Below are 22,972 nucleotides of genomic sequence, written 5' to 3'. Positions count from 1 at the left end.
TCTAAAAAGTTACTTAAAATAGACTTTCCATACATAATGTTACCATGTGAAATTCAGCTGTATCCTGGTCTTCTGGGACTAGGAGACAGCAGTCTGTGTTCATTTGGAAATTCAATAGCAAGGCACCCCTGCCTCTGATGGTGTGTATGATACAGTCCCTGGGGCTCTGCCACAGACAGGGCTTACCTGTCAAGCTGTTCATTTTTTCAGGAGGTGACATGGGAATGATTTCACTTTAGGTTAGCCAGGAAACTAAAATACTTCTTCTGGAAGTGTGTCCTGGCTTGCTTTGGTCTCTTTTTTCTCCCTTTTGTCTTAGTTTTTCTTTAAAAACACTCAACCAAACAACCCTTTGTATTTCAGCTTGATGTAGGTTTAGTAAACATGAAGCAAGAACATTGTGTGTGGTACAGTGAGTAAAAGATATTTGATAGGTGTGGTGCATTTATATAGGTATTCTCTCAAGCCCAAAAAGATAAGAAATAGCATGTATAGCCCATTTGACTCCCCTAAGTACTTTATGGCATGAAGAAGGCATTGCAGCACCTCTCATTTCAGTATTCAGCCTTTCAATGAAGTTGCTGAAGTGTCTTTGTTCAAAATCTTCTTTGAATGCTCCCCCTTTTGTCTGACATGCAGTGGTGTGGGATGTCATGTTTCTAAAATAATCGCTGGCCTTTAGTAGCAAGTAGTGTGATAAAAGGCTTGCTATTAAAATACTGCTGTAAATAATTAAACATTTCAGAATATTTTGTTGTTGTTAAATAAAAATGAAGTCAAAATGTAGCATTTAAAGAAAGGATTGTCCTAATTTAGTCAGTAAGTCACTGTTCTTTTAAATGGGAAGCAAGTGAGTCACATTTGCAAGCCATCTTGGCAGGATGAAAAACAGAGATGCAATCATCAATTCACAACAGTGTTTTGTGTTCAAGGAATAATCAGACCTGTTTTTATCAAGGCTGTGCTGCATTGCTAGCCAGCAATATGGCTTTTTTTTTCCCTGTTCCAGATGATTTTGGAACTGCATATGCTTTTTCAGTAAGTAAGCTGGACTTCTATAATGCTTTGCTTAATGTGCCTCCAGATTCTGTTATTTATAGACTTCAACATAATCAGACTGCAGCTGCTAAAATACATGCAAAACAAAAAGCACATTTGTAACCTGTTAAGGCTTTGCTCTGAGATGCCAGTGAAGTCTGGGATTTACCATGAAATATTACCAAGTGACCTTTCAAGGAGCATCACCAGAGAATACCTGTTTATCTTGGAGACCTCTGTTTTATTTTTCTTTCTCTGCTGAAATCTTGCAGTGTTCTGCTTTCCAAGGGAAGTCTGGCCTTTGTGTGTACCATGTGTTATCTTCAAGGCGTGCTGGGACAGTGGATTTAAGTAATGCAGCATCTCAAATGAGCAGTTCTTCCAGAAAATATGTTTTGTAAAATTGCCTTTGTTGAATATAGAGGGAAACTGTAAATATATTGTGATTTTTCTCTAAGTTGTCTTAGTCCTATCAGTATGGACATGATCTACTCATTAACTGTTTTTTCAGTGAAAATTGGTGGAAAGAATCCCTTGCAATCATGGGAAAACCTACATATGTGTTCTACGTAGTTAAAAGTGAATGGTCTTAATGCACCAGCACATATTTTATGAGTTTATAAGATGACAATGTAGGTTTTTAGTGGCATAATACAGAATGAACAAAGGTGTTTTAAATCATTCATGAGACAAAAAATTTCTGTGAGTGAAGACAAAACCAGAGCTCTTATTTAGGCTCTGAGGGAGCTTATCATCCCTAGCTTGTGCCTAATGAAGCTGTTTTCTTAAGGAAAGTGCTGGTTCCTGCAGAATTAATCTTTGCTTTCAAAGGCCTCCTGCAAGAGGGAGATGTGGCAGAAAAATCCATGTAAACAGGGTGACTCTGGAGATGCTGGAAACCAGCTGGTCTTTGCAGTAGAGCTGCTGGGAGATTAAGCATACAGTGGATGTATAAGTTAGGATTCCCTCCCAGAAAAAAAGATTTTGCTCCAAAAAAGTTTTGGTACCTGATGTAACTTTCTACTTGCTGTAGTAAATACATTTTTGTGAATTGTTGCAAGAAATGTGTTTTCCTTCAATTAGTTTTGAATTTCTGAATTTAGGTGACATTTTCTAGGTGTTAACATACCAGTAACCATGCAAAATAATGCCTCTTCTTGCAACACTGCATATGCAATAATGTCAAAAATATTTTTAAAAGCCATCTTAGAAATCACATTGGAGATGCTTTTTTTTTTTTTCATGTAGCCCAGGAGGATGGCTATGGCACAAAAATATCATTTTCATTGTTGCTAGTCCCATCTTTCTTCATCATCATAAGATGGTCAGAAAGATATGAACAGTGACTTACAGCATATCTTGTCTAGCTTTTCTTTCTATTTTCCCTTCTTTACTGGGAGTCTTGTATGCAGCTGAAGAAACAAAACACTGGGAAGAATCAGTACAAAACACTTGATGTATTTTAGAAGACAGCTGGAGGTAGCCTGATAAATGACCTGTACTTCAGCAGGTCAGGTGGAGTGTGACCAACCTAATGACCACTGTCCTATGAATCAGAGTGAATAGTAACAAACACTTTGAAATTGCCATTCTTTTAAGAACTGGAAAACTCACCTAGATGTAACAGTTCACAAGATTCCACATTGCTCCTTTCTATCTGTGTTTCCTCAAGAATCAGCACCAATAGCACTTAATGACTTTGTGACTTGTACTCCCAGGTTTCAAAAGGTTGATGACATCAGATTTTTTCCTTGAAGGATTTAGTGGTCACAAAAATTAGACAAAGAGCTGAAATGACTGAAGGTCACTCAGCAGGTCAGTGTCAGAGCTGGGCAGAGAACCTCCTCCTTGCATCCCAGGGCTGGCTGCTGACCCAGTCACTCCTCAGAGCCTCGTTACAGTGATGCATTTAATCAGCTTCACTCTATGCTGTAACTCATTGTGGTGTTATGGATATCTAAAGGGTAGGATTTTAACTTCACAATCTGCTGTTATTGAATTAGTTTTATGTTGTGTTAATTTCTTTGTCTCATGGCATTCATTGCCTGTGATAATTGATGCACAATATATAACCGACTTCTGTATTCATTTGGGTAACTGCATTTAATTGCCTGGTATAAAATATGTGCACTAAGTACAATCTGCTATGAGTGAGAAGTGCTCATTGGTATGGACTTGAGGGTGCTTTATCTTCCTGACAACCTGTCTGAGGGAAGTCTAAATGTTTCTTGCAATTCACTGTCTAAGGACTGGTACTTGCATCATGTCTGCAAAAAGAGAGACTACCAAAAAAGTATAATATGAAATCGCTTTAAAAAATGTTTGGCATCAAAATTTTGTTAATCAGATGTTCTCAAATCAGAAAGTTTTTATTAATGTCCTTGCCTCTCCCAAACATCAAGGAATAGCAGGGCCCAGAATATTTTATACATTTTCTCCTGTAAATCAGGATTATGGCTTTATCTGCTTCTGAAGTTACTCCCCTGGAGTAGAGCTACCGCCATGCACAAGTGTTTATAAAAACAGATTTCTTTTACATATATCTTCAGGTCATTAATGCCCGGAGGAATATTAGTGAATTATAAATCAGGAATGCTCTCTAAAGGTGTGGTGTCAGTGAAATGGTGTTGGTTTATGTCTGCTCAGGTTACACAAGATCCCTGCATAAGCTTACACTTTCTTGCCTGTTTAACCAGTAACAGTGATTCAATTTATTATTAAGAAAGCAAGAATCTTTGTTAGTAGACGTATTTCTCATCAAACTTAGGATCTTGCTTTTTTAAAATGACTTAGACTGGGTTTGATTGTTTTCCTTGCTTGTTTTATTTCCAGTGTCATGAAGGGTATAATAGTACAGGTCTGAGCTGCAGAAAGAAATGCTGAAATTTGCCCAAAGGTGATTTTATTTTTAAGCATTAATGAAACCTTCTTTATACAAATTTTCAGAAGTTTTTAAACAAAAGCTAATGTTTGAGTCTAAATCAGGTATGTAATGCCTGTGGGACTATTTTAGCCATATTACATTGCTCTGTCTTAATGGAACCACTAAGTTGTCACTAGAAGGGATGTTCACAATTAGTATTTTTCTTTTTAAAAGACCTAGTTTCTACAGTCTGTGTCCTTCAGGATGGAGCATTAGTTCTGCCTACAGCTTACTGCAAATTATTCAGTGTTCATAGGTTCGTTTATGCTTGTTATTCAGCTCTCTTCCACTGACAAAATAGCCTGCAGCAGTTCTTGGTTAGATAGAACTAGTTCCACTTTAGGCTCCTCACGTTCTCTTTTATGGCTTTTCCTCTGGTTCACCCTGCTCTGTATCCAGTTACTTTTGATGAAACAGTAGACCTGGTGGTCAGAGAGAAGGCAAAGCTGCCCAGAGCCAGGGTGGGCTATGAGAGGCTGTTTTGAGCAAAGACTTCCTTGGCATATTGGGCAGACCTGGTGGTACAGTACACCGTGAGTTTCACCAATTCAACCTACTGAATATGCTTTCATTCATATTCATGGTGTTATATTCTTCTTGGTCTGCAAGGACTTTGACAAATACTTGTAGATAATTCATGAAAGAGTACCAAAATTTTAAATATGTGAACATGTCAGAAGAAAAACACCAAAAAGTCATTCCCAGTAGACTGAGGTCTGACCCTGCATTTCTGACAGAACTGGGGCAACTGGCATGTGGGCTGGGGCAGAAGAGTGTGTAGCATTCAGCAGCAGAGCGGTCGCCTGGTACGTACTTCACCAAACAGTAAAACGTGGGCAAGGGGGATGGCAGAGAGTCCAACACCCATTTTCTTCCTCTTATCCCAGAAATCCATGCCTATCTGAGATACCTTTGCCCCAAAACCATGGAGCAGTACCTCCTTCCTCCCCATTAGCCATGGTGATGCTTATGGGGACAAGCAAGTAGCACACAGCAAGGTATGAAGAGGCATTTCATCACTGTTGGTTTTAAATGCTCCTTTCTTCATCAAGGCAACAAGGCTGCTGGTCAGGGGAAGAGGTGAACCACTCTCATCTGGGTTATTCAGCATATATATGTAAATTGGGATTGATTTGGCAGTGATTCATAAAGAGCAAGGAGGGCTGTACTGAGTAAGAAATTACTTACTGACAGGGAATAATTCAGCCAGCTCTAACCTCAAAACAGATGTTTGTGGTCAGAAGTTTATAGCCTCAGTGGAAAGGGCTAAGTACAAGCTGAAAGAACTGAACAGGAGACACCCTCTTTTTAAAAACTTGTCATAAATCTTGGCTGCCTTGTCTTATGTTAGTCACATTCCCTGCAGAGGACTTCCATTCAGTGTTTGTTTGCTGTTTATAGATGTTATTTAAAAGCTAATTTTATGATAAAAATGTCTTATGTTATGTATAATGAATAGTGGAGATCAAATAAGAATTGGAATTGCAAATTCAAATATTAAGTGTTGATAAATATTGACTTTTAAGTAGACACACTGTAGATTTGAACAAAATGCTTTTTAGCCTAGTGTACTGGTTATTTGTAAATTACAACATACAAAAAATGTAGACCATAGCCTGAGCCTGGCTCTTCACTTTTTCAGCCATTGATTTTGTCATGTTCCTATGAAATGATGTGTGCAGTGTCATGGGACTAAAACATAAAACTTTCTGCCTCGTACTTTATGCACATGAAATGAAAAAAAAGAAAAGTGTGGGAGGTACTAAGCTAATATATAGTGTAATTATGTTAATTTGTCTTTTCTAAAGACAAGTCCTTAGGGTCTGCATGTTGGAAACCTCCTAATTATGGTCTTTCAAGTCTTAAAGTCAGCACAGCTATTCTAGGGATGAACAAGTCACCAAGATTCACCTGCACAGTGCTAATAACCTCTGTGAACATTTGTAGGCTTCTGGTCAGTTGCTGGCATCTGGTACCCAACACCCTGGATCAGACCCCTTAGGCTACTGGACAGCCAAAGAAATGAATGTGGCCCTCCTTAACCCTACAAAGAGTAGCTTGGGCTTGTGTATGTGATCATCCTCAGCCCAGTATTTTCTACACCTGCTGGAAGTGCTGGGAGCTCACAGGCTTTGCTCACACCTCTTACCTGTCACCTGTTCAGCCTCCTTTCTGATGAGCGATGCAGGTAATGTGGTGACAGCAACAGCAAGAAGTTGCCCTGATGTAAAATTCATGGCCTGGCAGATACCTGATGAGAGCAATGTGTTTTAGCTAGAAACAGATACTGCACTTTTGCTTTGAGTTGAGTAACCTCTGTGAGCCAAGGGTGCAGTGTTAGTTAAGGAGTAGGCATCTTCCTCAGCTTTGTTAGGTTTTCTTTGCCACATCTCTGCAGGCTCCATTCTGTAAGTCATTGCATAGTATTTTCTTTCCTCTTTCCATCTCAGAACAGACAACTATTTCCTTGAAACTTGCAACACCCGTTAATTGTTAACAGTTAAAAAAAAAAAATCATATTCATCCCTTAATATGTTCTTTCAGCTGATGCCTTCACGCCGAGGAGGCTGTGTAGCTACTGATAAGACCTAATTTGTGAAAGGCTTTTCAGTGGCCTGACAGGTTCATGCGTGGTACTGTTTGTTCAGCAGGCGAGGAGGAGCGTTTGCTGGAATGCCTCTGTGTGGAGGCTGTGAAACGTGTGCAAAGAGGCTGGGGCTGGTGATCCGGAGGGAGTGGGCAGGAGCTTCGAGTGCCTCCCAAAGGGGTCGGTCTGTTGTTGTGCTCTGACTCTGGCACTTGGAGTTATTTCTATCTTTTCTCTTTCAGAGCCTAATGAGCTGTGTGAGGGCCCTGTGCTTGGTGATGTCCCATCTCAAGATGCTGCTAATACAGTAGCTAATTATTCCTAACTGAAGAAGTTGAACAGAAGAAAAAGGATCCAGGGAAAAGCAATGGCTGCCGGTAAATATCTCAGGTCTGCAAAGGCCGTAAGAAAATAACTGGAAAGACCTGGTTTTAGGTGTGACTGGGGAGGGGAGAAGCAAAAATGTGTGATCACATCTTGTGTCTGGTGTTTCGGTATCAAGTATATTCAGTTTTCAGTTAAGGTGCCATCCCTTAACTACCCCACCCATCGAAGGAAGATCCATGGGTGGACTCAGTCTATTTTGACCATACTAATGATATTTCTCTTTTGGTTTTAGAACCAAAACCTTGGTATTTGCTATAATGAATGGAATTTGTTTGATCTCTTTTTATTTAGGGAATAATGTATTCTTAAATCTTTACAAAATAAAAAATTGCACCTTATGGAAAGCAGTTCTTTCCTTGGGGTGTGTTTGGTTCTCACAGGTTTCAGGCAAGTTCCACAACTGTTTATGTATCATTAATTTCTATCAGAGTGTTGCAGGGCAATTTATTCAGGTTGGAAGAGGCCTCAGAAGGTCTCTGAACCAGCCCTCTGTTTAAAGCAGGGCCAGAGACAGGGTCAGACCAGCTGTTCAGGGCTTTATGAAGTTGAGTCTTGAAAGGTGCCAGGGATGGTGACTGCACAGCCTCTTCTACTTCTTGATTATCCTCATGCTGAAATAGTTTTCTCTTTCCCTTGTACCATTTACATCTGTTGAATGTTTCCAGTGTCTTTATACTCTATTGTACCATAGCAAGAACTATTATCAATGATCTAAAGGTGAATCATAATTAAGAAACAAAACAAACAAAATAAAGAGTGTTTGTGATACCTCATTCTCACTGAAAGATTTGGTTAAAAATTGTGGTGTATTGGCTTTTCTACTTACAGCATGTTTACTTTCTTGCAGCAGCTGATGGTTTGGGAAGTATAGCTATAGATACCACGCAGCTTAACATGTCAGTCACTGATCCCACAGCTTGGGCTACAGCTATGAATAATTTGGGGATGGTTCCAGTAGGACTAGCAGGACAACAGCTTGTGACAGGTAAGGTTTTTCTTTTTTTAAAAGCATCGCTTGCACCAGTCATGAATTCTTCCTGTCCTTTGAAAAATATATGGAATGTTTTCTGAGGATATGGTATTTTTATGTTCTGAAAACATCACCTATGATTAATATTGCATACTGTGTATTACTCTCTTCTTGTAGTAGGTATGTAATCCATATTATATTTTAACCTTGTGAAAAACTAAAACTCTCAGGGGAAATTGAACTTCTAAATCATCAATCTTTATGCTAGGTCAAGACTAGGAGGCAAGTCATGTAAGAGGAACATTTGTTTTTGTTTCTCTGTTCAAGCAGGATGTCTTGAGGTTCTGCCAAGGAATACCCTGGGCTGAAAACTCTTGACTGGAGATTTTGGAGTTGTGTTAACTGGGCAGAAAATCATGAAGGCTGTCCAGTTCATATGCTCAGTTGATATTAGTGAAGTGAAGCTTTCCTGTCAGGTGTGTGCTTATTTACTTTCTGACTGGTTCCATAAAATTGAATGTCAAGAGATTGTTCGTGTTAGACTTTGTCATTTACTTCCCAGTCACAGTTTGGGAGTGTGAGTGTTGCAAGGGATCACTTATTGTAACACCCACAAAAACTTTATTTTGAAACCAGCAATATTTTACAGATAAAACTGGACATAGCAGACTTTGTTGTCAACAATAGAGGCCCAATTAGTTGGAAACATTAAAACTTCTTTGCTCCTGTGATGTAGAGAAGAATTATTTATATATGGGTGGGTGCCCTGTAGACACAAGCCACATGCTAGGCATATGACAGACTCCCTCTGGAAGCTGTTCTGCCACTTCAGCTTAAGAAGAGCTGTGTAATATCTGTATCAGATGAGCTGTGTAATATCTGTATCAGATCAGCATCCTGTCACGTCTGCGCCTTTCCATGTAGACGTGGATGCAGTGAGCCAGGTCATGATGTAAATCACTCTGCTTGCCTCACCAGGGATGCCTGATGATTAATTTTGGCCAAATATGCCCCCTCCTGACAGTGGGAAGTGAGTGGAGCTGTGCCAGTTCACAGCTGACGGTCTGGCTCCGAGTTACCTGTTTCACAGGCTGGTACACTAAGCTGCAAGAAAGCTGATTTATAACGAATCAGTCTCAAGCAGGGAGCTGAGCTGGTGGAGGCTGTGAACTGACTGGTGATCTCTAGCTTTAACCCCATGCTCCTGATTAAAAGAAACAAGCAAAGCCATCCACTCCTTGGGATCCAATTCTCTTCAATGTTTCTGTCAATGTCCTGGATGCAGAAGCTGAGTCCACACTAAGTTTACTGATGATATGAAATTAAAGAGAAGTTCTTGATTCTCTAGTGGGTAGATTGGCCTAACAGGGAGTCTGGATAGATTACAGGGCTGGCCAATCACCAGCTGTGTGATGTTTAATCAGGACAAATGCCACATTCTGCACCTGGTACTATGTAATCCTGGATGTATGAGTGGACTGGGAGAGAAGAGGGTGGAATGCAGCCCTGCAGAAAGAATCTGCTGCGTTTTGTTGATGGTAAGCTCAGAATCAGTGAATAATGTGTCCTGGTGGCCAAAAGGGCAAACCTGGGTTACATTAGGCCTAATGTAACTAACCACTCAAAAGAAGCATTTATTTCACTTTCCTCAGCTTTGGTGCAGCCTCACCATGAAAGCTGTGTGTGGGTAAATATGAAAGTATGAGAGTGATGAGTGTGCTCAAGAGAAGGCAACAAAGATGATGAAAGGGACTAGAGGGCAAGGCTAGTGAGTATCCTAGCTGTGGATACTAGGTTTGCTCAGCTTAGAGAAGAGGAGGCTGAGGAGTTGCTTTCTACAACATCCTAAATGAAGTTGAGTGCAGAGGGTGATGCTGATCTCTTCTCTCTGGTGTCCAGTGATAGGATGTGAGGGAATGACATAAAGCTGCATCAGAGGATGCTCAGATTTGTTATTAGGAAGAAGTTCTTCTCTGTGAGGGTGGTCAAGCACTGGAACAAGCTACTCAAGGATGTGGTCACGGCCTGTTGTTCAAGTGTTTCAACAACACTCTTGGGTACATGCTATAATTTGTACCATGTGGAATTAGGAGCTGGACATGATCATTGTAAGTCTCTTCCAACTCAAAATGTTCAATGATTCTATGTGTTGCTGGGGAAAAAACTTTTTTCCATTTTCCAGTGGGGATTTGCCTACAGATGTTGAGCTCAACTTGAACGCGATTACCTCCAACCTGAAAATAGTCACACGTCAAAATTAGCTTCTGCTGCTTTCATTTATAATCATCTGAGTTGCATATGCTGTGGAAATTTGCCCTGCCTTTTTATCTTGCTATATTCTGTCTCTTCAGTTTCATTGTAAATTTTGTCCTCAGATGTGCTGTGCAATCCCTACATGGCAGCCTCATCTCAGGTGCAGTGCTTCTCCCCACAAGGGAGGATCTCCAGTACCTTATACCATTGACAGCCCCCTGCTGTAATTTCCATAATTATGTGTATCACGTATTGTAAAGATGTTGTACAAGTCAGTTCATGTTTGTTCAGCATTTTCAATGTACGAAAGGTGCCATAAGTAATAAATATTAATTACTGAAGTGCTGCCTGATTTCTCTACAGGTGCCAAATAACTTCTTTTCTTTTCTTTCCTTTTGTTTTTCTTTGTTTTAGACTCCTTTGTATTTTCAAGGTAAATAGGTACTTTGACACTTCATTGTATTTCCTTAAGATTCATAAGTTTTTGACACATTTTCTTATGGCAGATCCATAATAGCAAAACTTCAGTTTGCCATGGAATTACTTATAGATTTATTTGCTCTAATATCTTAACTGTATCTGTCTTCAGTGAGGATTTGCATCATTATATTCAACCAAATATCTAACTACTCCCTAGCTATTTCCAGCTTTTTGTTTTTTGCTATTAAGCCTAGTAAAGAAGTCAGCTTCGTCAGCAGTCGCGTACTGCTTTTGTTAGTCATCTGTTAAATTTCTCTGTGATGAAAATGACACAACCATGTCCCAGTGCTAACTGTTTGTCCATGTTTAATTTTTTTTTGTTTGGTTGGGTTTTTTTGGTTTTTTTTTTCTTCCTAGCCTTGTTCCTAGCTATGAAAGCAGTGAGTAGTTTGGATTAATCTTGGAGAGAATTTGATCTTTGCATAACCTGCCATAGTCTGAAATGTGGTGTATGGAATTCACCTGTATCCCGACACATGTCTTAGTCCTCTGATCTATCAGTGCTCAAAGGACTTATGCATTCATGGACTTTCCTTCCCCAAACTGACCAGTTCCTGATTGCTGTGCAGGGCATTTTTGTTCTCATCTGTATAGAGTCCATATGAGCTACTAAGTCTTTTTAGAGGTTTCTCAAGGCTTTTTTTCTCCCAAGCAGTTCTTAGCTTCACTGCTGTGTAACCCGCTGGGATGCCTGCCTTGTCATAGTTGTGCTCCCCAGTTTGCAATCTGTGAAACTCTTGTCTAGCTCAAGAGTTTGCCAAAATGACAACTAAAGCTTCTGCAACATCTGGCCGATATTCTTCTCTCAGCCTGGAATGACAGCTCTCTGATCTTGGTAACTAATCAATTTTAAGCACTGCTAACCTTTTAATACCAGTTTAGGTGATATCTGTACTCTGTTTAATTCCTTATCTCCCAGTGCTGTAAAATTGGATTTTTGATCTGGGCAAATGTCAGAACCTTTAATTTATAAAGATGGGTTCTTGTTAATAGTTAAATAATATCTCTTGTGTGTCGACATACATTTTGCTTACACTTATTCAGAAAGCTTACTTTTTCCATGTATTTGGCTGCTGCATTGCATATACACTACTATATGCATTTATAAATTATATATACATAATTCATACAATAAATTGTAGTTTAATAAAACATTAGTTAAAGTGTTAAAGATTAATGTGGAATAGTTATGGGTGAAAAGTATTTTCAGTCTAAATTTCCCCTTTCAGCAGGTTATATTTTCTTTAAAAAAAGTACCTTTTAGGCTGAATTTTCTCATGGTTGCTTTTAGCCTAGAGGAAAAAAAGATCTGGTAAAGTTGAAGGAAATCTGTTAAACTGCTTTTGAATTATCCAGGCCTTAAAATTGCTGTTTTCTATGCTTTGAGATGCTGAGAAAAATGGTCAAGTGAGAGGGGAAGGTTAGTTTGTAGTTCATCTTTTTGAGAACTAAATCCTCTTTTTGCACTCAGCAACTCTGATTCAAGCACATCTTTCAAGTGCATTCAAGTCTGCTGTTTTCTTAGATTTTAGGACTAGAAGAAATACTCAATGACCTAAGCCAACTGAGAATGTTTTATTTTGCTTTTGCACTGGTACTTTTTAAAGGCAATTTTGACATCCCTAGAGTTAAGGTTCTTGAACTTTCATTTATTTCAGCAAATGCCATCAGGCCACCTGTTTCTTAAGGGAAGATATCCTGCTGAGAAAATTATTTACTTCTCTGGTTCAGTTCAGTTCTCCTTTCACTAATTAACCAGTGCTCTGAGAAACAGGAAGCAATTTTGAGGCACTTTCCTCCAGATGACCTAAACATTTGTGAGTCAAAAATAGTGTATGTCACAAAGTTCCCCAGTACAAATGAACCTGAAGAGTGGTACACAAGTGGTAATTCATTTAGCCTTTATGTTAAGCTCATGCCCTGTGACGCATATTTGTGCTCTTACAGAGTAAAATAACAAACCACAAGGGCAGACATCCAAGATGAAAGTTACAGGTCTGCCTGGAAGTCAAGGGTATGTCTGAAAACTGATGCCTTCTGCTTATTTACAGAATAATTATTAAGGCATGTTGTTCCATAGGAGTCTGGCCAATATGTCTCAACCTCAATATACCCAAGATACAAAATAAGATTTTCAGTGACACCCAGTTTTTGTAATTTTTTTTTTTCTGAAGATAGTCTTTGACCACTTGTACAAAATCCTAGTGAAATCAGAGACTGGGAACCTTTGAAGCCTAACATCTTGCTTACCAGAAGATATAGAAAAGAACACCATTTTTGTGGCTTCAGGCATATATTTTTAGACACTAGAGGTTGTGAAATATTAGGCACTTACATCAACCTTTCTGTTTTTCCATTTATCTCTGCTTTCCCCACACACTTGTCTTTTGACCTGATTTCAGTGAAACATAGGAGCTGTCAGTTCCAATCAGGTCACCTCGCTCAGGATTGTACTTTTGACAGTGTTGGGTACCAGATACTTCATAGGGAGAGATCCACAAAGCAAATCCACAGTGCTGAAGTGCTGCTCTCTCCGATGTGCTCTCCTCTTGATCATTAATAAATAGAATGAGGTTCCCCAAACTAGAAGTTATCTATCCAAAACAAGTCATAACTCAGAAAAACCTCATTTTTTGGAAGCAATACCTGCTGCAGTAAGTAGTTACAATCCTGAAACTGCAACCCCAAACGTACATTTTGATAACGGAAATATTTGTGGAATTTTGATCTAGAGACTCCTAAATCTTAAGACACAGGGTTAAATGTCCTTCCCAGAACTTTATTAGCTTGAGGCCTAAAAGTGGAGTCATAATATTCAGACTCTTTTTCTTCAGAATGAAGACTGTAACTACAGGCAATCACTATATTCAGATTCCAGGCATGTTTTATTAATTATTGTTCACTGCAGGTCATCATATGCTGACTAAATTGTAAACATATTCTTACTGTTCTTGTTGTGTACCATTTTTGTAACGTTAATGAAGAAAAATCAAATCAAGTACAAAATCAAGATATATTTGATTATATTCAGCAGCTCCCCAAAGAAAGACTGTACAGTGCTGAAGGTTTTAGGAAGTCATCTGGCTGGAGGATTCTCCCAACTCTCATGTGTATACCCCTTCTTTTGTGGCCTCTCCATCACTGAAGCCTTAGAGCCACTGGTAGCCATCTGGCAGTCTCATTTCACTCTACCCCTGCTACCTGTTACCTATTAAAGCTTCCTTTTTATACACTCCATTGCTTAGCCACTAATCCAATGTGCTGATGAGTCCATAACTCAAAGCATCCAAGAGAATGCCTAACAAAACACAGCTTCCTTTTCTGTAATTAACACTTAACTCCTGCTACTTCATTATAGTCTATCCACAAAAATTTTGAAGTGAGTCACTTGTATAATGAGCTCAAGATAGTCACTTTTCCAAGGGAAAAAATGCTTGAGGATCTATAATTTGTGACTGAATTTTAGCACTCTCCAGATGTAAGCTTTAGTGTGCACAGGCAGCTGTTTGGGGCACTCCTCAAGCTCAGGTTCCCCTGCCTGGGAAAGCTGCGGACCACAAGAGCTGAAGAGTTCAGCAGCCCCATGGCACAGTAGGATTCAGTGTCCTTACCCTTGTTCTGAATGCTGCACTGGCTTGACATCTGGCTGTAAAAAAAGATATCAAAAGTCTTAATAAAATCCACACCTTTCCATAGATTTTACAACCCTCTCAAGGTTACAAGGTATCTTCAGAATGCATCTTTTCATCTCTTATGGCTTCCCAACCCGTTTTATGTGTCATGTTTTGTTAAGAAGTTGGCCTATGATGCAAAAGAAATGTAGTAAGGTATGCTCTGAGAAAAAAAAAAAAATCTTAATTTTATTTTAGTTCTTTTCTATCTTATCATCTTCCCTATAGAAACATTTTAGTCAAGAGGAAAAGATCTATCATTCAAATTATCTGAATGACCCATCAGAATAATTACACTTGTATGAAACATACTCTTAAGGATTAGTGTTGCACTTATACCCAGATAAAACCTGGTATTTTTATTACCAAGACACAGGAGAACAGCAAGGGTGAGAGAGAATAGGTACTCTGGGAATCCCAGTGTGTGGAGCCACTGGGAACATCTCTAAAGTATTATATACTAGTGTAACAAGTAGGTTTTTTCATTGACCTGAAAAGCGCCTGCAGAGTTAATCACACTTTCTATCATGTGAGTGTTACTCAAGGAGACTTCACTCCAGGGGACATTAAAGTGCTAGGAACAAACACAGTCAGTTTACAACAGAAAAAGGAGAGAAAGATTTGACAGCCAGAGGAAATGTGGCAGAAACTCTTGAGTGCCTTTTGACACGCTATCAGGGTTAAGTGTGCCTCTTAGGTCATTCAAGTACCTCCTCAATACTAGAACTTAATTGAGGCCAGGGATGAAGATAATGATTAAAATCTGCTCAGTGCTTGAAGAGAAACAGTACTTTTTAACATTGTAGGAAGGGCTGAATGTCCCAAATAAACAAGATCCAGAGGTGAGCAGGGCTACATAGAGGGAAGTGCTAAGTGCAAAGCTTGTGTTGAATGTGGAGTGGAGGTTTATTTAGGAGTATAGTATCTCCTTTTCTGCTGTTATGCTCTATCCAAGCCAGTTAACAGTTTAGGAAAACAGACTGATTACTATTTGGCATTCTCTTCTTGATGGTCTCAAAATACTGGAGTAAATTTATGATGCAAGCCATATTGTTTGGATGTTTTGGCATTTTGTTTTAGGGTAAATTCCTGGCTGTTGGTAATTATACACTAACAATCTGTTTGGCATGTTCTTATTTGATGTTACAGTAAAGTAACATGAGGAAATATTTTATTTTTGAAGAAGTTTTCCCCGTCTTTTATCTTGCTTTGGAAAGCCTCCATTACTATTATATTCCATGTGTTTGTTTATTCTAGAGCAGAAAGCCCATGAGTAACTATGAGTGTCCCACTGCACAAAGTAAGCCAAGAGGCTGTTGGGAATCATTTGCTACTGACTGTTTACTTCTGTTGGAGTATTGCTTTGTCTGCAGCACTTTTCCTTCCAAGGATCCCAGGTTCCTTGGCCAACACGAGGAGCCCAGTGTAACCTGGCTGGCATACCGTTTGCTGATGGAAAATGGAGTTATTATGGATAGAAATCAATAGGAAAAGCAGACTGGCCATTTTAACTAATCAAAGGCAAGGTATGAATAGAGAGTTCCATAAATTCAGGGGTGAAAAAGGCTCATTAATGGCAGGCTGCTCGAAGGTGAGCTGATGAGCAGAGTTGTGGTGTCTAGGTGGCAAAGGGAAGGCGATGCTACCTGAAGCCCCTAGGCCAAAGCTGTTTACAGGTTCTGCAGATGGTCCACAGGGGATGGACACAGCAGTCCCAAGAGGACTGTTAGCTCAGTCCGTGCAGAGTGCTCTCAGGAGGGTGCAGATGGCACCACCTGGGGCAGTCCCAGAGCAAAACTTCTTGGGAGTGGTAGACTTGAGTATGAATGGATCCCAAGACAGCCACCCCAAATCAAGGCTATAAAATCCTTTGTTCTTCCCTAGTCAGGCTCTCTCTTTGCCTGCGTGGGTTAGATTGATGCTTAGAGCTTGGCCCCCAGAGAGGAAGCATGAGAAGCTTAATTTCGACGTTTTAGCTTGAGGAGAAGAACATAAGCATAGTTTCCTTTCTGCCACCTGTGCCTCAAATGACCTTTGCTTATAGCATGAGAACTGGGTCTCACAAAGAGCATGAAGATGCACATTCAGTTCAAGGCAGGAGTCTCTCTGTGAAATTTGAGCAGAACCGATCAGTGTGGAAAAATGTCTTTTGATGGTCTGCACTGAAGAAGAAAGTTGGGTTTCAGTTAGCCTAATCCCTGGGCATGTGAGGGAGTTTGTAACAGAATACTTCATTAATGTTGTCTTCAGTCAGATAAACAATGGATTTGCCACACCTTCCCGTGCTCTGGTGGTGACAAATGATGATTGTGACAGCAGCTCTGAGTAATGTCTCTGTAATGGGAAGCAGCTGGCCACTGGAGTAGTTCTGTTAGTGGACTTGGAGGTGAAAGATAATTAAGCTTAATACATACAATATGCTCTAACATGCTGTAGTATAGATTTAGATTGTATTCTGCCCAAATATAAAAGTTATTCTGTTAGTGTAGCTTCAGAAATTTAATAGCTCTATTCACGAACAAGAACGGCTTTATCTGTCTCTCCTGGTTTCGCCATTTCTTATTCCAATTACTCTTTTCCTAAAAAATTATTTTCTTGGCTCTAGCAGCTTTTCCTTTATAGGTAATCTCCTCCTCCTGACCACAATGCCTACAGTATTTAGTAATTGTTTGTTATTTCCATTCAGGAAAGGCTTAGAGATACAGAGCTCTAGTAAGTGAAACAATGCCTGAATCCTTAAGAGTCAATCCTGGCCCAAATTGCTGCATGGTCTATTTTCTTTCACTTAGATAAACCAGGTAGGTAAGGGATTGCATGGAAACAATGGGATAATACTGATTGGCATGAAAAGCAGCAGTGATTATGGAGTTTTCTGTCTGTTATGTAGATTTTTATAGGTATCTTGGCACAGCAGTAATATGGTGCTAAGTGAAAAAGCAGTTTTAACTTTTTTTATCTGATATTCTGAGTCAGACACTGAAGGACAGGAAAACTATTGTGCACATTAGAAACAGGCAGACAATTCCTACCTTCTCTTCCTCTTTGACTATGCTGCTGTGATATTTAGAGAAGGATTTGGAAAAGGGAAGGGAGAGAGCTTTGGCAGCATTTAGAGAAGACAGCACTGTGGGGAAAAGGTGCAGATGTGCTTAATGTCACCTTTTTTGTAAAGATCTAGAAACACAAGCTGTGTTGCAGAAAAGAGTTGTCCAGACTGCACTGAAGGGAGGGGGCAACTTGTATGCTTGTCCAACACTTTTTCTTCTTTCTGACACAATTGTATTTCAAGTGGTTCATTTCCCTAGCAATAAGTGTGGAATATTATAAGTGACTGCAGTGTTAAAGTTCTACCTTATTTTGGGCTGCAGCTGTCAAATGTATTTATCCCCTCTGTTGGAAATCTCCTGTTTCAGATCTTCATCTATACTTGGACTTGCATGACTTAGACCTTTCCAAGAATAGTCACTGAAACCTTTTTTCTGTCCCCTTTTGGTAACAATTTTGGCACTTTAATTAAGGATGCTTAATTGAAGCATTTTTGCAAGATCACAGATTATCTTAAACTTTATCTGCTATAATAGGCAGTACTATAAATTAAGTATTCATTAAAATAGCACTAAATTCACCAAAACAAGAGGACAAGAAAAAGTGACTAGATTTTGTTGTCTGTTAATTCACACTAAACGTGTATAAACCAAAACACAGTGCTGCTGTCTTTAATGTAATAAATGTCACAGCATCCTTTTCTTTCTTCATTGTGTTTTTAATACTTCTGTAACCTCCTAGGTCTTAGGCAAAGGCTGTAGGTTGTGGACAGAGAGAGCTCAGAAGCTGCACCTGGATTTCAGGGCTGTATGCATGTAGCAGGGATTGGGAGGAATCTGCAGCTGAGAAGCTGAGTAGCTGAATTTAGTGAACTGCTTATTATAAATATTGTGGGTCCCTTTATGTTATTAGCCAAAATTTGGTATACAAAAAGAAAATCAAGTACGAGTTTTTTCTCGCTATTCACCAGCCTCTGTAAAGCAAGATTTCTCTTCCAGTTTTTCCTACATATGTTGCCTTTTAACTTTGTGTCCTTTTGTTCTGCTCTGTCTAATTACCTCAAGTAGATAATCAAGCTTGATTTTATAATAAACCATAGCTGGCTCAGGCTTGTCATGACTGATTTGTTGACTCCCAAGACTAAAGACTTTCAACCTCAAGACTAAGATCATTTCTGGCTGCAATTCAGGGTATTAATTCTGAACATTAAATCTAAATGTGGTTTGGAACATGTGTCCTATGGTTTCCCTTCAAAAAGAGAAAACTGACCACGTTTCTGATGGGTTTTTTTTTTTTAGGCAAGGGGCTTTTCTTTTTGTTTTGGAGGTGATTTTTTTTGTTGTTGTTTTTTTAGGTTTTTTTGTTGTTTGTTTTTTTGTTTGGTTTGTTTTTTTTTTTTTTTTGGTGCGGGGGTTTGGTGGTGGTGTTTGAGTGGAATTTAAACTGGAACAAAGATAAAACAACCCCAAACCATCTGATTCTGCAGAAGCAGGCTTGCATGTAACCATCATTACAAAGCTTGAAGGTAAGGGGGCTATTATATATTAATAGAAGTTAATAGTAGAGGGCCTTCAAAGCAAACATACGTCTCCATCAAGGATCCCTGCACATATTTCCCTTTAACTTCAGTACCACCTGATGGGGTGGCATGTGTCCCTACACATGTGCATGCCTTCAAAATGTAAAGGTGTGATGCTAAGGAAACAGCTGATAGCTAATGACTCATACACATCATTTGGTGTCCCTGAGGGACTGGCTCTCTTCCAGTGTTTTACTTCTGCAACTGAGCTCATCAGGGACATGAGAGCTAAGGATCCTTCCAACTATTCATACAGGGGTTTGAGGCCCTGAGTTCTCCATGGAGGGCTTTTTTACCACAGCTCTTTTAGCAGACAGTTGTGTTCCTACCTACCTGCTTTCTCATTCCCCCAGTCTTTGTTTTCCGTCAACAAAGCAGTGTCATAGATTTGAATGCAATCTCTGGAATGCTACAGATGCTTACTAATGGCCATGAAGGTCTCAGCTTCCTCAAGTGTAATAGAGGGATTCCCTTGTTCTAAGGATCATGTAACAAACATTATCACACATCTGCATGTTCTAGCCACTCTTCCTGGGTACAGTCATTCTCACTTCTGAATGCTAACTGGCATCGGGTTATGAATCTAGTGGCATTTTTTCAGTGTTTTCTTGTTAGAATTCAAAGACAGTTTGAGGGTTTAGATATTTCCTAGGTTGTTTGCCGTATTTTCATTCAATTATCTCACATTTTCCAATGCAGAATAGCATCTGGCCTCTGTGGGCCGTGTTGCGTGAGAGCTGCATCTCGCTAGACTGGATTACATGACCTATTATTTGTTGTTCTTCCAAGATTTGTTTCATCTATAACCTTGAGATACTCTGTTTAATGCCTCATCCACATATGTATATAGTAAGCATGAACTAAAGATGTCGTCTAGCAGATTTTTTTATTCTTCACCATGTTTTTATAATCGAAAGATGACAATCTGTCATAGTTTTCTTTTATGGTTCTGTTATAGATTGAAAATATCAATAAAGTACACAATACTGGATGGCTGCATAAAAACAGAATTTACAGGTCTGTAAGTTCTTTGTGATCTGCAAACTCATTTTGACATTTAAAGGGTAACAAACCTGTTTTTTGCTCTGGCATCAGTGAAAGACAGTAGTAAGATGTTGTCAGGCAAATATTGTTGTTAGAGCCTTGATAGTCCCCCCTGGAGTTTCAGAGATGAACATAGAGGAGAGAGTGATCCCAGGTGAGGTGGAGAGAGCCTCTCCATCAATAATATAGACCAGAATAGGAGCCACTTTCCCTATTCCATTTGTAGAGGTTTGCAGAGTCAGCAGGAATAAGAGGGTGTAATTTTTTTCTCTCTTGTGTTAGTAAAATAAAGGAAAATGAATCTGACCATAAAAGACCAGGCTTCATCTGTGTTTTAGATTAGAAAACCTTTGAAAAAAGCAAAAAAAAAGTTCTTTTCATCACATATGATTAACTCCTTCATTTAAAGCCTAGGTCCACTCACAACATGTGCTGCTTTGACCTCAGAGACTGTGCTAATAACAAACCAACCTTTGTGAGTGCAAAGATGAGGAGGAGAGGCAGGGTCTCAGCAGACTCCTCTGACACAGATTTGCTCACAGAGCAAGGAAGCAAGTGATGTGCCTTTCTAGGAGCAGGCACTACCTCTGCCTGCCTTTTGTACAAACCAAGATTTGTGTGTAAAGCTCATATTGCTTCTTGGACCAACTCATGTAGCTAGAAAAATATGCACCAGCCCTCTCTTTGTCTGAGGCAACCAGGAGACTGAAACTTTAATTATAGCAGACAGTAAAAAGGTGAAAATCAAAGGAAGGAGTAGTTTTTTGCAGTACACTATAATTTTCCCCCTTTTATTAATCTTTTTATCTGACATAGGCTTAGCTATCTATTCCTTTACAGAATAATCACAGAGTCACTTTGCTTTTAATATTCCCTTTATTTACAGGTGACAACCAGGTTTTTTGTCTACGTATTTGTACTTCTCTTAGTGCTCCCTATTTGTACTTCTCTTGGGAGTTCGCTGCTTCTCAGACCTGAATATGGACTTATCTTTTTTTTTCCTGACTATACTGACCCATAAGCCTTGTCCTGCTTTTGCTTTCAGACCATTACAGCTACAGCAATATTATTACAAATGGGTGACATTATCTTTGAAGTAGCCCTCCAAATCCACACCCACAGGATAATGGTCAATTTATAGCTGTAAGAAAAGATCCCTCGTGTAAAAGGCATAGTCATCTTCTAAGGGCAAAGCAACAATTTGAGCTAGATTTTATACACAGAAGACTTCTTTATTTCTTTATTTATTTATTTCTCTATTCTTGCCCTATGCCTCTTAGCCATTAATCTCTCCTATGGAAACTTGTCAAATACTTTTGGAAATTGAAACAAATATGCTACTTCCATTCTTATTTTTCTTATCATTTATAAACACAGTGTCTAAAAAGAAAGCCCCAGCTTCTCTTCCCATGCTCTGTATCTTCTAAATCCCTGTTGCCTCATTCAAAATGGACTGCTGTTCCATTTCAGTCTGACACATTTTTCATCTTGTCCCTTTTGCAACAGTTTTCTAGTCAATGGCTTTTGTGAAATTTTCATGAGGTGAAGCCCTTCAATGTTTTAAACATGTCTGAAAATCTCATCCTTGTCAGTAAATGTCTTGGCTGTTGTCTGTATGCAGAACCACTCGAGAATATAACAACGTCTTTTCTAATGGGGCTTAACCAAAATGAGACTGTTCTAAGTTGCTTCTCTAGTTCCCAGTAATTTTTCCACCCAGTCAGAATTTGAGATTTAATTCCTTTTTGTTGATGGTGTTTAATAAGGTGGTGTTTAATAAGGTGGCTTCTTCATAGTACATGGTTCTGCCTCCTGTTACTGGGTGCACAAAAGGAATGACAAGTGGAAGGCCCATGATGGCAGTAGATTCCTGCCATAGCTTTTGAAGAGAGATAAAAATCTCCTTCAGGGGATACAGAAATTGCTGCAGGTGGGACAAATCACTCTGCAAAATCTTCCAGCTTTTCCATATGAGGAGATTAAAGGCTTCTGTCTGAGATGCTGTGGTTAGATGTTTTGGTGTGGATGATATGAATCTTTCTGAATCTATAGAGAGGGGGCAGATTGGTGTTATCTTCATTTATCTGAAAGTGATTTCTACAATAAAGCTGCTGCTTTTTTCTCAGGGAACAAAGAAATCCCTCACAAAAAACCTAATCATTCCCTGATATTAGATTAGACCCAAGATGAAAGTAGATTTTTGCTTCAGAACTAGAATTGAATTACAGAAAGGGTTCCTGGATTGTGTCATCTCTGAGTTGTCATGTTGCAGAACAGGGGAAGACAGAGAGAAAAAATCAATTTTCCTGGGATCAGCCTTGCTTTGTTGAGTTTAGATTATATCAGCCTTTGAATTAGGAATGTTTCTGTGGCATTTATGCCCTTGCAAGCTGTTGTGTTCATGGAAAACTGCAGAAACTGGGCTGAGAAACAGACGGAGGTGGGCAGAGGGTGGGAGAGGTTCCTCTCTCTCCCAAGGATTCCTGCTGGACCTGTATGACAAAGTCAGAGGGAATGGATACAGGCATGTGGGAGAAAGCTGGGCTACCAAATCCAGGCCACAGTGGCTCCTGAGAAGTTGTCTTGGAGACCCATGAGCTTACTTTGATGGGCTGTCATGAGAGACAGACCTGCACTTGCCTGCACAGCTTGTAGGTAGCAACTTTCTGGTTTTAAAGCTGATATTTGTATATTTTGTTAATTAAAAAGTTGCAAATGATTGCACATTACATGTTGACAGTGTTCTAGAATGAATGTTTTGTGAGCATGGATAAGCTGAATGTGACTTTAGACATACACTCTGATGCCACTTCTCCACTAATTACATTTACAATTTAGAGCTGTCTGTAAGGTGGAAGAGCCTACTGTGCTGATATTCACTGACAGAAAAAGATTTCAAATCACCTTACCAGCCAGATGTTCTAAATGAGAATTTGACAGTTGGTCCATAAATCAAGTCAAGCATTTCATCATTGTTCTCTTAGGTGCCTCTTGC

At 39.4% G+C, this 22,972-nt stretch overlaps 1 protein-coding gene across 8 annotated transcripts in view; it reads left to right on the top strand.

Annotated features, from left to right (window-relative positions):
- The window catches only part of ENOX1 (ecto-NOX disulfide-thiol exchanger 1), a 356,510-nt gene that overhangs the window by 215,104 nt on the left and 118,434 nt on the right, over positions 1–22,972 (top strand). For 5 of the 8 annotated variants that reach the window (XM_036381515.2, XM_054518593.1, XM_036381505.2 and 2 more), the window contains 2 exons: positions 6,791–6,925; positions 7,783–7,920. In XM_036381515.2, the coding sequence (XP_036237408.1) occupies positions 6,916–6,925; positions 7,783–7,920 (148 nt within the window). In that variant the 5' untranslated portion in view covers positions 6,791–6,915. Of the gene's footprint in view, positions 1–6,790; positions 6,939–7,782; positions 7,921–8,257; positions 8,382–22,972 lie in introns of those variants that run through there. The other 3 variants (XM_036381527.2, XM_036381533.2, XM_054518594.1) reach the window with 3 other exon arrangements.

The sequence above is a fragment of the Molothrus ater genome, chromosome 2, assembly GCF_012460135.2.
Source record: "Molothrus ater isolate BHLD 08-10-18 breed brown headed cowbird chromosome 2, BPBGC_Mater_1.1, whole genome shotgun sequence".
Taxonomy (NCBI): Eukaryota; Metazoa; Chordata; class Aves; order Passeriformes; family Icteridae; genus Molothrus; species Molothrus ater.
This window is presented reverse-complemented; position numbering and strand designations above follow the sequence as displayed.